The sequence below is a fragment of the Chinchilla lanigera genome, unplaced genomic scaffold, assembly GCF_000276665.1.
Source record: "Chinchilla lanigera isolate Chin_1 unplaced genomic scaffold, ChiLan1.0 scaffold00002, whole genome shotgun sequence".
NCBI classification, from domain to species: domain Eukaryota; kingdom Metazoa; phylum Chordata; class Mammalia; order Rodentia; family Chinchillidae; genus Chinchilla; species Chinchilla lanigera.
In genome coordinates this window covers 24434814-24450703 of record NW_004955403.1, presented here as the reverse complement: position 1 = coordinate 24450703, position 15890 = coordinate 24434814, and the positions used below count along the sequence as shown (strand labels likewise).

Genomic DNA, 15890 nt, shown 5'->3' with positions numbered 1-15890 from the left:
AATGATATGTAGTAATTATTTAGTGGTAAGGAAATAGATAAATCCCTTATGGAGCCCACTGGGAACAGCAGGTGGGAATGGAGAAAAAGACAGATGACATTAGCTATATGCTGTGATACAGACACTTGTTAAAAACAAATGATAAACAAGGGAAACAAAACTACCGTAAAAACCACGAAAGCTAAAAAAAAAAAAAGCGTCATTCACTAACTGCAGTACATTTCCCATGGAAATCCAACTAAGAACAGTAACGAACTTTTGACTTACATTTATTCTACATTTCATTCAAAAAGACCTTCCTGAGCCAGGCACTGTGAACAGCACTTTGGGCTGAGCATCACGAGGAGCTCTACGGAGGACACAAGGATGATGAAAGTAAGAGCTCTGCCTTCAAAGAGCTTACAGTACTGGCTGGGGATAGAGCTCAGTGGTAAAAGATTTGCCTCGGGCTGGGGATTTAGCTCAGAAGCACAGCACTTGCCTGGCAAGCACAAGGGTGTGAGTTTGATTCCCGGTACTGGAGAAGAACCAAAAAAAAAAAAAAAATACAGTAAAAGATTTGCCTCACATGCATGAGGCCCTTGGTTAAATCCCCCAACTGGGGAGAGAGAGAGACAGACAGACAGAGACAGAGAAAGAGGGATTACACAATGAAGGAGCTGGGCACGTCAGTGCAGAGTCAGGCATGAGGTCCTAAAGGTGACACTAAGCAAAGAAACTAAGAATGACTGAGTTGTGTTTATGTGTCTCTGACAGAACGCTACATCCCCTGATAACCTAACATGGGCATACACACAGTAGGTCCTGATTCAATCACTGTATCAGATTCCCTACATCATTTCTTTCACCTCACAGCAATGTAACCCTGCATTTTACACAAGAGAATTGCTTGGAAGTCAGGTTGGGAGAGTTTTACTAGATGATATAGAAATCTGTAAGACGAAGAGGTCTCTGGAAAGCTAGCCTAGCACCAAAAGAGGCCCTCTGATGCCTGGTTGGAGAAACCCAAGTGCACCAGGGCGCACGCGCACACACAAGGCTCTTTAGCCTCCTGCAGGTCCTTGTTCCTTACTGGAAAGCACAGCTCACAATCCCTATTAGCTTAGACTGTAGGATGGACTGGTCTGTGTCTGACCGAATGAATTCAACCTGCACTTACAGCGTGCTGTGTGTGTACATTTCACTTTGCTAAGCCGAAGGAGGGGGAGGGTTTCATTGCACTGCAAAATTCACCTTTGTTTCAAAAAGGCAGTTACTTATCATACAGAATGTGATATACTGAAATAAACCCCAGAAATACCTAGGGCCTTTGATAAGACTTTCAAACCTTACTCCTATAGGCAAGAGTATAGCAAGTGTCCAATCAGCGCTCTCATTACAATCAGTCAACCTCAGGTCTTACCGCCTCCACACCCAAAGGCAGTTCCAGCTTCACCTCAGTCAGACTCTGGGAAGCAGACAGAAAGCCTGCACACTGTGGGCTGCTCCAGTCTTTGAGGCTCACCTTGGTACAGGCTTGAACCCAGGGCATTCACCCAGGCCTTCCACAGCCTTCCACAGTGTGGCTCTGACAACCTCAGGAAGACCACCTCCTGCCGGGGAGGGAGGAGCTGAATGGTTCTCCCAATCAAGAGAAGCCCATGGAAAGCTTCTGTCTTGCTTTCTCTTGGTTTTCTAAACTGAGTTTCTTATACAAATTAGAGAAAATTGTCTTTATCTCCTCTTCACTTGAGCATTTTAAACCTGTTTATAATCACTTCATTCTCTTTTTATAAACTAAATCAAAAAACAATGAGCACCAAAAACAATACTTTTGTACCTATCTATCCTCCAAAAAGCGTATGAAAGCAGTGCTGGTGATACAGCTCATGGTAGAGCACTTGCCCAACATGTGCAAAGCCCTGCGTTCTACCTCCAGTAGAAAGGAAGGGGGAAGGAGGAAAGGAAAGAAGGGAAGGGAAGGGAAGACAGGGGAGGGGAGGGGAGGGAATGGGAGGGGAGAGAAACTGGCTTCAAAGACAGGCCACACTATTATCAAAAGCACTGTCCAGATCTTCCCAGTCTATAGACTACAAATACACACCTCCCTTAACTCCCCAGGTGCACAGCTGTGACACACTCAATTGGCATTAGCCATCATTTTCTGAAATGCAAAGGAGGAAATTTACAAATTCTCAGTAACTGTCCCAAAAAACACCTATTCCCAGAATAAAACTTTGCCTTACTGGGAAACAAAGGAACCCATTGCCTGAATCAGATACATGTGGCCGCCAGGGGCTGACCCTGACACTCCACCTATAAGTGTTTGCTTCGGCCACCAGGATCAGGAGTTGTCAACGCTTTCTGTCTTTCTCGATGTTCTTTCAACCAAAAATGCCTTGATCGCCCATTTGCCACCAAATGACATTGCCTCTCTCCTTCCAGAAGTGGGTGAGGAAGGGCAGCTCCGTTTCTCAGGTCCGGGAGATGGCTCTTTCCTCTTCTCTCCCTTGGCCTTTTGCCTGCTGTGCTTCTCTGAAGCCTGGATCTCATTTTTTGGTGGCTGCAGTTGGTTGTGTACCGGTTTGTCTCACTAACTAAACTACACGCTCTTTGAAAATACGGGTGGGAAAGTTTCAACTTTACATCTTCACAGCACAGTGCTTCGAACACAGCTGTTCAAAAACATCTGTTGAAGGAATTAATTCCTTTGAGAGTTTTATTTAAAGTACTTGTTTGCATAAAAGAGTTCAATTCAATTTAATCACTATCATGTTTGTTTTCTCAATACTTTGAGCTAGTTTTAGGATATTTTTAAATTGGTGTTTCATCCCTGAAGGAAATAACAAAAACTTTGTAATTCCTCTTACTACTTTGTCTTATGTCAGTCACAGGCATTGTGCATCTTCTTCCCAATTATTTAGAACTCAGTCTTAATTACAATTTATTTGTTATCATGCCAGACTATGTTATTCCGTAGGGGACAAACTTTTGAAAAGGACTGATAGAAATGAAAAATCAGAGCAACACATAAAAGCAAGCCAAGAGCACAGCAGTTAACAATTCATTCAATTTCTTCCTCTACTACAGCTCTTGTCAGAACAAATGAAAAGTTCCTCATTCTAATTCACAACGCATATGTAAATGTTTTTATTCGTTTTACTTAGTGGATTGATTTATAGCAAAAATTTTTCCCCATCCACTCAAGTAGTAGTATGAACCATTTCTGAGCAGATTATATTTAAATTCTTAAGCTCCTAGTTGTTATTTTGGAGGCTGCTCTGACCCACCTCCACCCTGAGATACCACAGAAGTGCTGAACCTGGGGTTCTTTCTCACCAAGGGGAGTGGTTACCCTACCAGAAACTGACACAATTAATTTACCTCCAGATTCAGGATTTTTTCTCCTTATAAATTTCAGGATTCAAAAGAGAAAAAAAAAATCACTAAAAGAAAATACAGTTCAACAAAACTCACTAAGTACTTAATCTTGCCACTAAACCCTGAGGAGGTTACTTAATTTCAGCAGGGCACACTACAATCACTAAGGAAGTTTCCAATTCTAGCATTTATGAGAAGGCTGGGTACTTTTATCTGATTTTCAATCTACCAGTGCACTCTGATTCACCTCATTCTGCCATTACTCAATTCCCAATGTGTGTTTTATCAGCTTTACAACATCTCACAATTTTGAAAATGACTTCGTGTTGCATGCTATACATATTGTAAGGAGGGAGAATCTTAGCTCCTCAGACCATATTATCATCTCATTTTGGAAAACACACACACACAAAGGACTGGATACAACTCAACAACCTACAGACAATTCAAAAACAGACAAAGAATGCAGAAACACATTTCCCCCATAAAAAGATGTTCTGTCACTCATTATTATGGAAATGTAAATCAAAATCATACTATGATATCCTTCACAACCATTAGGATGCTTCTTAACCAAAAAACAAAACAAAATAACAAATGTTTATAAAGACGTAAAGAAATTAGAAACCTGGTTCATTGCTGATAGGAATGTCAAATAAATGGTATAGACACTATGGAAAATAGTTTGGTGGTTCTTCAAAATGTTAAACAGAGGCTGAGCATGGTGGTGCATTGTAATTTCAGCACGTGGAGGCTGAGGCAGGAGGATGGCCGCAAGTTTGAGGCCAAGCTGAGCTACACAGCAAGTTCAGGGTCAGCCTGCACTGCACAGCAAGATCCTGTCTCAAAAAAACAAAAAAACAAAACAAAAATTAAACACAGAATTACCATATGACACACCAATTCCCATGTCTTAAAAGAACTGAAACTAGGGACCCAACCCAAGAGATATTTTTATACCAGTATTCACAGCCATATTACTCACAATAGCCAGAAGGTAATAACAACCCTAGTGTACAGCAATAGATGAGTGGATTACCAAATTGTAGAACAGTTGTTCAATCTTAAAAGGACACAGGCCTATAATAATCCCAGCACTCTCAGTTGATGAGGCAGGAGGACTGCAAGTTCAAGCCCAGCCTTGTCTACTTCGCAAGTTAGAGATAACGTCCCAAAATAAAAATAAATAAATAAATAAATAAATAAATAAATAAATAGGCTGGGGAGGTAGCTCAGAGTAAAAGCCCTGGGTTCAATCCCCAGTACTGCACAGTAAATAAATAAATATATGAGGTACTCATAACAGTCAGATCAATGGAGGCAGAAAGTGGGATGGCTTCCTGAGGCTGAGGGGGACAGTCACTGTTTAATGTGAGCAGACTTTCCGGTTGAAATGATAAAGGCCAGTATAGGGGCAATGGCTGCACAGCAGTGTAAACATACTTATGTGCATAGTTTTTGTACAAATGCTCTTTCTCCAATGGAGAGAGCACCAAGAGATGGAAGTGGAAGGGAGGGCAGGAAAAGGGGATGAAAAAAGAAATTAAGATGTGATACGTTACATACACGTACCAGCTCCACACAGGAATGTAAACATGTCCTACAAACGTGCACCAATAAAAATTCTTTGAAAATAAGCACACTTAACACCACTGAACTGTACCCTTAAAGATGATGATAACAGTAAATTTTATAAATTTGCTGCTTCTACTGTTTCCTTCAGTCCTCTTGTGGATCACAGCTCTCCTTTAATTCAGGTGATGTAAAGGGCAGTGGAGATGACTATCAAGACTTACCATTTTAGTTTTCCCGAATAACAAGACACCAAGCAAGGGTTCAACACACAAACCAAACTGAATGTGTAAGAATCAGGGAAAACACCACCACCAACAAACAATGTGCTGTTTCATGCCTACTTTAGAATCCACTCAGAATCTGAATTAAAAAAAGACACAAAGTATGCCCTCCCTCAAAAATCTGTCCCTTTATCATTGTGGCTTCTGCAACAATCCTAGACAACCTGACGTGGCGGAGAGGAACAGCACTCAGAGACTGAGGCAGGAGGATCACAAGTTCAAGCCCAGCCTAGGCAATTTAGACCCTGTCTCAAAAAAATCCAACAAAAAAAACCACTGGCGACATAGCTCAGTGTAAACCCCTTGGTCCAATTCCCAGTACAAGATAAGGGGAGGGGCTCACAGAAAATCTACAGTCCCTGCAGGAACTGCTGTCCTTCTTGTCTAATCATTGCTTTTGTTTTTTCCACTTGGACAACTTCATCTCCTAGAGGAGTGGAGACCACAGCCTCAGCCTAGCTAACTCAAATCGAAGTTCACTGTCTTTCTTCCTTTTTATACCTCCCTCTACATATAGTTAGCGCTGGATAAACACTCCCTAATTAAATGACTGAAGGATCAAAACAGTCAGTTGTTTCAGTTGAGCAGCCTCTTTCTCCCTATCTACCAAACTGTAACCTGACTCAAGAACCGTAAAGAAGAGCTCAGGATACATTCAAAGCACCTGTAAGAGAAGCAAATCCTCTCCTATACTTTCAACTCATGCTGAATACACTGATCCCCAGTAGGACCACACCCAAAAGGTGAAGGAGCAGACCACCTACACTCCCTACTGGGGTCTCCCTTGTAGGTGCCCCAGGTTTCCACCTTCATTCTACAATGGGAAGAAGGGAGCAGTGCTAGCGCTGGGCGTCCCAGGGAGCACTAAAACACCCCAGATTCCCAGGCATGTCCTCCTGGGGCAACAGCCTTTTGATTGATTTCTCCAGCCCCACTCTTCCTTCCTATTCAGAGTTCCTTAACTTGAAAGGTCTGCTAAATAGTGCCTATCAGGTAAATTTCCCCATATGAGCAAACTCCCAACATCCCAAGAAAGAGTCAATAAGGACGTGCCTTCAGGATGATTATTTTAAATGAGATTATTTATTTATTTATTTATTTATTGGTTTTTGGTTTTTTTCCGCTACCAGGAATCGAACTCACGACCTCACGCTTGCCAAGCAGCCGCTGTGCCGCTGAGCTAAATCCCCAGCCCCTAAAATGAGATTATGCTTTCTGTTCTTCTGTCAGTTGCAAATCCCCAACCCTACTAGAATTCACTTAAAACTAATCTACAGTGGTTTTATTGGAAGAAAGCAATCAGAAAAGCTCTAGCCCACTGAGCAGCTGGGAATTTTGCTGTTGAAGGTTTGGTTTAGTCTTTATTTTTCTAGCTGCTGGCCATGCTAACATGATTCTGTGAAGGTCGCATTTAATCTTGCAGAGGAAAGCTACCTAAGCACTTCTTAGGTAGGCTTCAGTAAAAATAAATTGCCTTGGCTCTCTGGACAAGTCTATTGCTTCAACCAACAATTACAGTCACAGAGAACAAATGAAGGTAACCGTAAAATACCACACTTGACTTCAGAAGAATTTTACTGCACATATGTTATACACTGAAAATGCTTGCTAAAAACATTAACAAAGTTATTATTAATAAGGAACCCCACACAGAAAGTAGCAGCTCTCAAATGTATACACCATTCATCAACATACATAGCTTATTTTTATGCACAAAAAGATACAAGGATCACTGTTGGGCCTGAAAGATCAGGAATGAATTAAAATATATTTTTGTTTTTTACTTAAATTTTTATTGTTATTAGTACATGTGTCCAGTAAACAGTGATCATATTCATCACGAGGAGCTGGTACACGTACGTAATACATCGCAGTTCTTTTTACCTTCTCTTTTAGTTCACCTCTCTCTAACCACTCTCCAAAATAAGATTCTTTTAAAGGTCTGGGTACAAAGGAGAAAAGTCAAACAATTTCTCACCTTCTGAGTGTTGAACACCTAATACAAAGTGACAAATCCTAAGGCAAAGCGATGATTCTCAATGTTTCTGTGCTCAATATGTATACCTTTAGGTCTCTTAACACAGCATAGCTGTCCTCCCTCTTGAGCTGGAATCAAACCTTCCAAGCTAACCTTTGCATTCCAGCTGAAAATCAAAGCAACAAATATTTGTCTAGTTCTTACTGCATATTAAGTACTGGTGAGGAATGCAAAGAAACATGACCTGATCCATGCTCTCAAATAACTTACTGCAGAGGTGACAGAAGTGGAACTCCAAGTAATCAACGGTTTTCACAACAGACCCAGACAAGATTCATCAAGATGTGCATGGCTCATGGTTACCAGAATGGCACATGCAATGCCCAGTTCTGTAGGAATTCAGAGCATTTTATTGTTTTAGGCTGAAGAGATCAGGAAAGATATGTGAGGAGAGGCCAAGGGAGATTCATGCAGTTACAGCTAAAACAACTGCTGTGCTCTCCTTTCATCCTTTTAAGTTTTGTCCTCTATTTAAAATTGCGTTCCATATTTAAAATCCTTCCCCTAATATTTCTCTTCACTTCTTCATTGCCCAATCCTGCACCATCCAATATGGCAGCCAGTAGCCAGCTGTGTCTATCAGCACTTGAAATGTGGATGGGCTGAATTAAGACACTGCAGGAGAAAAGACACTGAGCTTTTTCAGTATGAAAAAAATAATGTAAAATATCTCTAGTATTTCACATTGATGATATTGGGATGATTCTAGATATAATGGGTTAGATAAAACTTATTAAAATTAATTTCATATGCTTCCTTTACTTTTCCAATGTGGCTACTAGAAAAGTAGAAATACACATGTGGTTTATGTTGTATTTATATTGGACAGTGTTGCCCTAATAAATCCTCCCCATCCCCCTTGACTGTGCTTTGACATTCAGTCTCTGAACTCAAAATGCTTACACCCAACCTTAGTTTGATAATTCAAAAATATCTCCATGTCTAAAAAGGAAGGAAAACAGTTTTTTGGTTTTGTTGATGTTTGTTTTGCTTTGCTTTGTTTTGTTTTGTTTTCAGGTAAAAATTAGACATTTGGAGTCTTCTTTGATTAAAAAAAGTTATGAGTCACACTCTGATTCCGTCTTTCTAGCAGTCCCCAGCTGGGCACTTGTAAAGGTGGGTGCATAGAGAAAAACAAAACTTGCCTGGATATCTCAGAATTCCTGAAAAATGACCTCCTGCAACAGGGGAATGGCTAAGATACAAAGATGTCAGTGAAAGTATACAATGTAATAATGGAAAACGCTGGTCAGAAACATTGTACTGGTCACACACCAGTACAATGTAGATCTGTAGCCATTTGTCTAAAGTAACTGCTCTCATCCAAAAGCATAATAAAACGTCTTATCTCCTGAAGATCACCAAATTATTACAGCCTGGACCACATTTCTTGGTGAAGTTTCCAATGTGCTAGGAAGATGCCTATCTCCCTAAGTATTTCCAAACGGATGAGGCCCAGACCTTGAAGAAGTTCGTAGATTATAAAATTCATGCATCCTGAAAGACTAAGATCAGAACTCTGGATCCTTTCCTGTGAGATTTTGAAGGAGTTTAAGTTTAGGCTTTCTTCTTTTGTTTGTTTGGTTTTTTCTTTTTTCTCACAACTTTTGGGAAAGAAAAGAGACAGTTGCTCTGTCTCAGTCTACAGAGTGAAAAATATACCCATACTCTATCAGTTTCCATAGCATCCCCAAAGGATTTAAGTGTAAAAATCACTAAAATCACTCACTAAAATCATTGATATGTAAATATCCATGAGGAATTCTTTTCTCTTGCTCAGGTATTCTGTAATTCTGCAGTAGTAATTTTTACTCATAATAATATTCACATTATTTCACTAGTAGATAATTCAGTTCACATATTAAAACTGTGATGCAGGAAAACATCCCAGACTCTTCGCATTTCTTGGCAAATCGGCATGGGCTAACCTTACCAAAAAGCCACCAGTCTCAGCAACTTCAATTAGCAAGAGCTGTATGGAGACAGTGGTGGCTGCTAGTACGGGCTAGTTAGGAAAGCCCTGATTTCTGGATGTACACATAACAGAACAAGGAGCTCCAGAACTGCGAAGGTCATGCATAGCACCCTCCTCAGCAACATCCAATCTGCTTTTCCTAGACTTATGTGTACAGAAGTGGGATCAAAGGGGATACTTCAACACCGTCATCAGAACATTTTCTGGTTACAAGAGTAACTGCGCTTGTTCTTTTTTAAATTTGGAAAATACAAAGCTTTTCAGGAGGCAAAACTAGCCAAACACTCACAATTCAACACCAAAATGTTTTCTGACCTTTTCTGAATATTGTATACACAAATGCTCACATATGACTAAAACTGGTGACACAATTTAATACTCTTTCCCCTACCCAACATATATAATAACATCTATCAAATATTCCCCATTATTAAATGCAATTCAATTTGGGGATAGGAGTATAGCTCAGTGGTAGGGCACGTGCCTAGCATGCTCAAAGCCCTGGGCTTGAACCCTAGCATCACACACACACACACACACACACACCCTGAAATTTATGAGCTACCCATATTCCAAATGTGCTATAATTCATTTATATGTTTTCTTATTGTTGATTAATCAGGTTGTTTCTAAGTTGTCATATAACACAAGCTAATTCAATAAACACCCTTAAATATAAATCTCTGTTACCTCTGGTTACTCCAAGCAAATAGGTTCCTAGAAGCAGCACACTGGAAAAGAAAGTTTAACATTTTTAACCACAGTACAGAATACTAAGTTTCCAAACAGTGTGATGGCAGTACCCAGTTATGGTGTGCACAATTTAATCTTAATTTGTGCCATCTCCTCTTTAGGAAAGCAGAGTATTGGCCCATTCAATTTTCCTGGTTCCACACATACCTCTTACAGTCTGACAAAAGTAAAGCAGCACTGAGGAAAACCAGCATAAATAAAGTACAGAGAGCCTCAGAATTATCATGATATTTCTGATTAATTTTATTGACATACATCTTTCTTCTGAGGGCCCACCACTGCCCCTAAGACTAATTTTAGTTTGAGTCTGGGGCCTCACACTATGGATACCAATCCATCCCTCCTCAAACAGTACTTCAACCCCAGTACCTCTCAGGTGATTTCAACCACGCCCAAGTGACAACCCCCACAACTCTGTGTTTACGTGTATAAACTGGGCTGATGCCTCAAAGTTTTTCCATCAGACTTTAACATCCCGGGACACAAAGTAACATCAAGGTCAAAAAGCACAGGTCCACCAGTATTTCAACTGGTCACTGAGCTATATGCAATTAACTACCAACTTGCTTTCTCCACCCGCAGAGCTGTCTCAGGGGTGTTTGTGCAAAGACGGAAAAGCCACTTGCGTGATGACATCTTTACTCTCCTCCTCCCAGGGATTCCGAAGCCGCTATTTTGCTCTATACCTTCTTTACTTTTCTTAATTACTTCATCCCTAGTTTTCACTTTCCAATTCCTTCCCATTCTCATTCCATGACCCCACTAACACCACAGCAAGGTGTCAGGACACTCTCTTCTCACCCCTGATTCTTCTCTTCTTCAGTAAATCTAGGTTAAGGAGGAAAATAATTCTTTCAGAAATACCATGCTAGATACTGAAATAAGTAATCCGTATGCAGTTCCTTCTGCATGGGAAAGTCAGTAGGATTCCAAGCTTATGGGCTCACGACAATGTCTTCTAACCGCAAAGTACTTTTTTGGGTTCCTCCAAAATCCTGACATTCATAAGCTTGATAAGGACAACTTAATACATGAGTTCGTTTCCTTTTGATCACATCAAGTGTGCAAGTATCAAATGCTGTTACAGATAGCAACAGATTGCTAAGTGTGCTTGAAAAGAATTTATGAAAATTACATAGTAAGCTGTTAACTCTCAAAACATTGAATGAGAATTGCACGGGCTTTTATCACACAAAACCCTAAATTAAGATTTCTGTTAAATTAAATCGGTCTTGCCCTGGAGATGAAAGTGCTTAGAGCCCATCATCAGAAAGACCCACACGAGCCTTCTGTTTCTCACATGGAGACACTCTTCACTTGACTCTACTTCTTTACTGTTATAGAAGCTGAATACTAAGCTGATAAGAGACTGTAAGCCAGAACCAAACAAAAGAAAAAACAACAAATGCATAACTCTTGGGCCTTTCTGGACAAAGAGACAAGCCCATAAAACAAAATACTTCCCTTAAAAACAAAAAAATTGCTAAGCGTGGTGGCCATACGGGTAATTCCAACACTTGAGAGGCTGAGGCAGAAGGATTACTCAAGTTCAAGGCCAGTCTGTGCTACAGAGTGAGGTAAGGGCAGCCTGAACTACAAAGCCAGATCCTGTCTCAAAAAGCAAAACAAAAAAATGGAGAAATTTCAGAGCAGGGAATGTAGCTCCATGGAGGAGTGCTTGCCTACCATATACAGGGGCCTGGGTTCAGTTTCCAGTACTACAAAAAAAGAAAGGAAAATTCAAAGTACCATAGCCACAGCATAAGTACCATTTTTGCATGATTTTTTTATGCCCAGCAAGATCAACATGAACAGAGCCAAGGGAGAGTAACCACAGGCTCCCCCATTCAAAGCGCTGGGTAAATACGGCAAGGTGGAAAGAAGTTACACTTGCTTGCTTTCCTGGATGGCTTGGTCTCAGCGCCAATCAGAGATCACAGATTTGGACCTAGGAGGAGACCCTTGACTCACTCAACTAGTTCTCCGCTGGGGCTGGGGATTTAGCTCAGCGGCTCAGTGCCTGCCCGGCAAGCAGAAGGTCATGAGTTCGATCCCCGGTACCAGAGGGAAAAAAAAAAAAACATTCATTCTCCGCCTTGCTCCAGCCCACACACCTGAGGGAGATGATGGGCATCTGATGGGACATTTCCACAATCAGAAACAAGAGGCTCGCTTGGGGGAGGAGTGGGAGGGGAAGAAGGGGCTGCACACAGCCTCAAATCTGAAAGATCTGGCTTGGTTTCTACAAGTCCTCTCCCAGAGCATTCCTATAACACACATACCTCTTGTCACCTAAGGATGACAGGGCTATCGAGCCACTAGGGTCCCAAAGGAGGAAGTGACTAGAGAGTTAACCAAAGCAATAAAAGTTGACTCCGTGCTTCTGAGTTCTTGCACCTTCCACTACTATAGAGCCTTGTCCACAGCTGCTCGTCAATGAATATTTAACAAACACATGACAGCAGAAGGTCTGCATTCTGTGAACACACTCACTGCCTATGCTACTGAATTTGTATAAGTATTCTTCATGTAAAGTATTTGCCTGAGGTCTCTGGATGCCCAACCGAACCTGGAATTCTGGCGAAAGTTCCTGCTGGTTTCAGTACCTCAGGAAGCTTTAAGGACTGTGCGTTTATCTACATGGATCTGCCCTTCTCTAACACACCAAGGCTCTCCACAGTTGGCTGGAATAAGACTAACTTAACTTGATAATGCTAGTTTTCCCAAGCAGACCAGAAGTTCGGACAGAAAGACATAATATTCAGGGGCCCACGAAGGCTTCTTAGGAAGTTTTATACAGATAACCAATTTGTTTCAGAAACAGTTTGTCAAAAAGATGGAGCTTATGGGGGTGATAATTTTAAAGGGAATCTCTGAAGGTAAAAAACCTGAAGACTACAAGCCTGCCATTTGCTCTGAATCAGGAAAAGCCTAGGGGTCCTCAGAACAACCTACCCCCAGCCCCAATCAGCAGCGTGGGGGATTGATTTCCTGTGTGTTTTCTTCAGTCCTTTATTAAAAAAAAAAAAAAATTGGTTTCAGGTTTAAACCTGTTTCCTACAGATAATTTATCATTCTTTGTGGACAAATCAGTCTAACCAAACATTCTCACTCCCTCCTTTCACTACCAGCCACACTCACCATAAGAGCTATTCTTCAGTTCAGCCCACTATACATTAAAGCTGACATCCTATACCAAACACAGATCCACTTAGGCCAAAAGCAGGGCACAAATGGGGCAGACAGAGGCAGCAAGTCCTGACCTCCTGCCCCAGTGTGGGAAGGAACATGCTGTCCCATACAGATGAAATTTTTTTTTTTTTTTTTTTGGTTTTTTCTCCGGTACCGGGAACCGAACTCACAACCTTGCGCTTGCCAGGCAGGCGCTTTTGCCGCTGAGCTAAATCCCCAGCCCCCCAGATGAAATTATTTTTATTATTAATAATTGACACTTCACAGCATTTTACCTTACATAGTACTTTATAGTACATTATAAATATAGACTATATTTTCACATGGTTTCATGTACACTGTTAGACACATGGTAAGTACTCAATAAGTTAACTGAAAGTCCCTTAAAGATGATGTAGCAAAATACTGAAATCAGTTAGGTGCACACATCTATAACAACAGATCCTGAATTGAGCAGTGTGACACAACAGTGAAGAAAATTCAGACTAAAGCAACAGTGAGGCTTAGAAAGATATTTTACTGATACAAAGAAGGGAAAATACACTGGTCCAGTCACTGTTATTTCCATACATTTGGTCTCCATGGATACCTCCTAGCTTTTCTTTTGCCAGAAAACCATTCCACTGATAACATTATATTTCATTGTTAAATATTTCCGTAGTACTTTATATATAATAGTTATCCTAGGTTTAATTCTTACCTTTATACACTTTCAGAAGAAGTAAAATTTTTTTTGTTAGAAATTCTATGTAAGAAAGTCGATTATCTGATCCACTTGCAATTCCCTGGCTTTTTTTTTTTTTACTTGAATAATAATCTGATAGAATTTTGAAATTAATGCCTTCCACGTTTGTGATTGCTATAACTTACCCAAATTTTTTTTTATATACAGTATCTCGATTGTTCCTGGAAACCGCCCTGTCTGCACAGCTATCATCATTACCTTCCATAGAACTAATCCCAAAAGGTAATTGCTCTATTTACTTTTTGTTGTTGATTGTCAGCTCACAAACTGGAACGAAACCTCTGTACAGAGTAAAGAGGCTTTCTGGTTGTCAGGTGGATCTACACTGCCTAGCAATATGTCTGAGTACACAATAAATATTCTACACGTTTATTAAATGTAGAAATAATTTCCTGAAGTGCTCATTTTGGTAAAAGGCAGAGAAGGGAACCATGACCCAGATACCGAATTTAGCATCCAGTGGTCTGTGCACTATCAAAAGGAAATTACGTGAAAATGCTCTAAAAACAACAGAGCTTATACTAGACAATGCTAAGAATAAAAATGCAATGACTTGGTAAGATGAGAAAATCGATGCACATCCAACACTCAACATTCGAAGTTCCAAATTTTCCACCACTGAGTTGAAACAGCTTTAAGCAGCTCTGGCATATTAAATAAAGTATGTGAAAAGGTAGGGTAAGAGGAAAGTAGGGCCATAGCTCTTCACACTATCAAGACTTTATGGCGACCATTTGTTTGTCACAGTTTGCTTCCAGTTTCACTACAACCCCTTACTTTTGAGTATGATGACATTTTTACAGGTAACTAAGTCTGAACTATGTGGATCGTTACTTGTAACTTTTGAAGATCAACAGAAAAAAAAGATAACTCATTGAGAGCAAAATATGCAAATGTTCAATGTAAAGAAGCAGTTACAAATCATAACGGACAAGAACTCTTGGATCTAAGAGACCAAAATCTAACTTCTTACACAACAGACTAGGTTATAAATTATAATCATTCACTAATTGCAGTGGAATTCCGGACTTTGCCACATCAGTCAATAGATGTTCCAAGGTTCCTCCGGGAGAGGCCGATGTAAGTCATCAGCTGAAGCTAAGAAAAGTTTCTTCCGGAATATTTAGGTTCCTATTTTTGCCCTTCTCCCCTTACCCACCCTCCCCGCAAACAAAAAAAAGAAAAAAGGGGTTGGGGAAACCAAAGAATCCTGAATCTGTGTGTTCCAGGAAGTTAAATAGGGTCACGCTTGGGCCCCTGGTGAGGGACCGGCTTCTAACTTCAGAAACGTCCACTTTTCACGCACAGTTGGTTCCAAGACCCCCGTCTGTGCGCACCTGCTCCTACGCACCAGAAAGTACAGGCTGCTAAATTCAAATGTTACTTGCAGTCAACTGAAAACTAATAAATGACTGCAGGCTAGACGGCAACCTTAGTGATTCCTGAAAATCCACAACAGGAAATGTAACTGTCCTCCACCCTGGGCCATTCATCAAAAGCAGACCAACTCACAGCCACAGGGAGGGCAGTGGCAGAAGGAAAATGCCAGCACCACTTTTCCTCACTGACACCGACGCTACATTTTCTTCCGCCACAGCAAGGACAGGGAGCACTCCCAGTGCCCGCACCGGAGGGAGGAGACTCAAGGGGCAGGGAGCGGGCACCATGTCTCCAAGTTTCAAACACTGCAGGGCCCGCCAGGAGAGAAATACGTGGTGACCCGGACGGCCAGTCCCTGGGGCCACATTTAGTAGCCGATCTTCAGGCGTCCCGACTTCACCGGCTGAGCCGGGCGTCTCACCTGGTGCCCGGACACAGTCCTCGCGCCCGGCTCGGGCTGCCAGCCTCCTCCCCTCGCCTCCTTCGGAGGTGCCAAACGCGCGGAGCCCTGGGGCCAGCAGGGGATGCGGGCGCGCCGGGGAGCGGATCCGCCGCGCAGAGCCCCTCCGCGCTCGCGCAGGCTCCCGGGCC

General features: G+C 41.4%; 2 protein-coding genes across 4 annotated transcripts in view; both read right to left on the bottom strand.

The window, feature by feature from the left end:
- The window catches only part of Irf2 (interferon regulatory factor 2), an 84285-nt gene that overhangs the window by 66915 nt on the left and 1480 nt on the right, over positions 1-15890 (bottom strand). The window contains exon 1 of one of the 3 annotated variants that reach the window (XM_005373494.2): positions 9920-9941. The exons of the other annotated variants lie outside the window; for them this stretch is intronic. The gene's annotated coding sequence lies outside the window, so the exon portion shown is untranslated. Of the gene's footprint in view, positions 1-9919; positions 9942-15890 lie in introns of those variants that run through there. 3 annotated transcript variants of the gene reach the window in all.
- Positions 1-15890, bottom strand: part of LOC106148268 (basic proline-rich protein-like) — a gene marked incomplete at its 5' end in the record, with an annotated part of 42153 nt that extends 26263 nt beyond the window's left edge. The window contains 1 exon segment of the mRNA XM_013513085.1: positions 15721-15890. Within this exon segment, the coding sequence (XP_013368539.1) occupies positions 15721-15890 (170 nt within the window).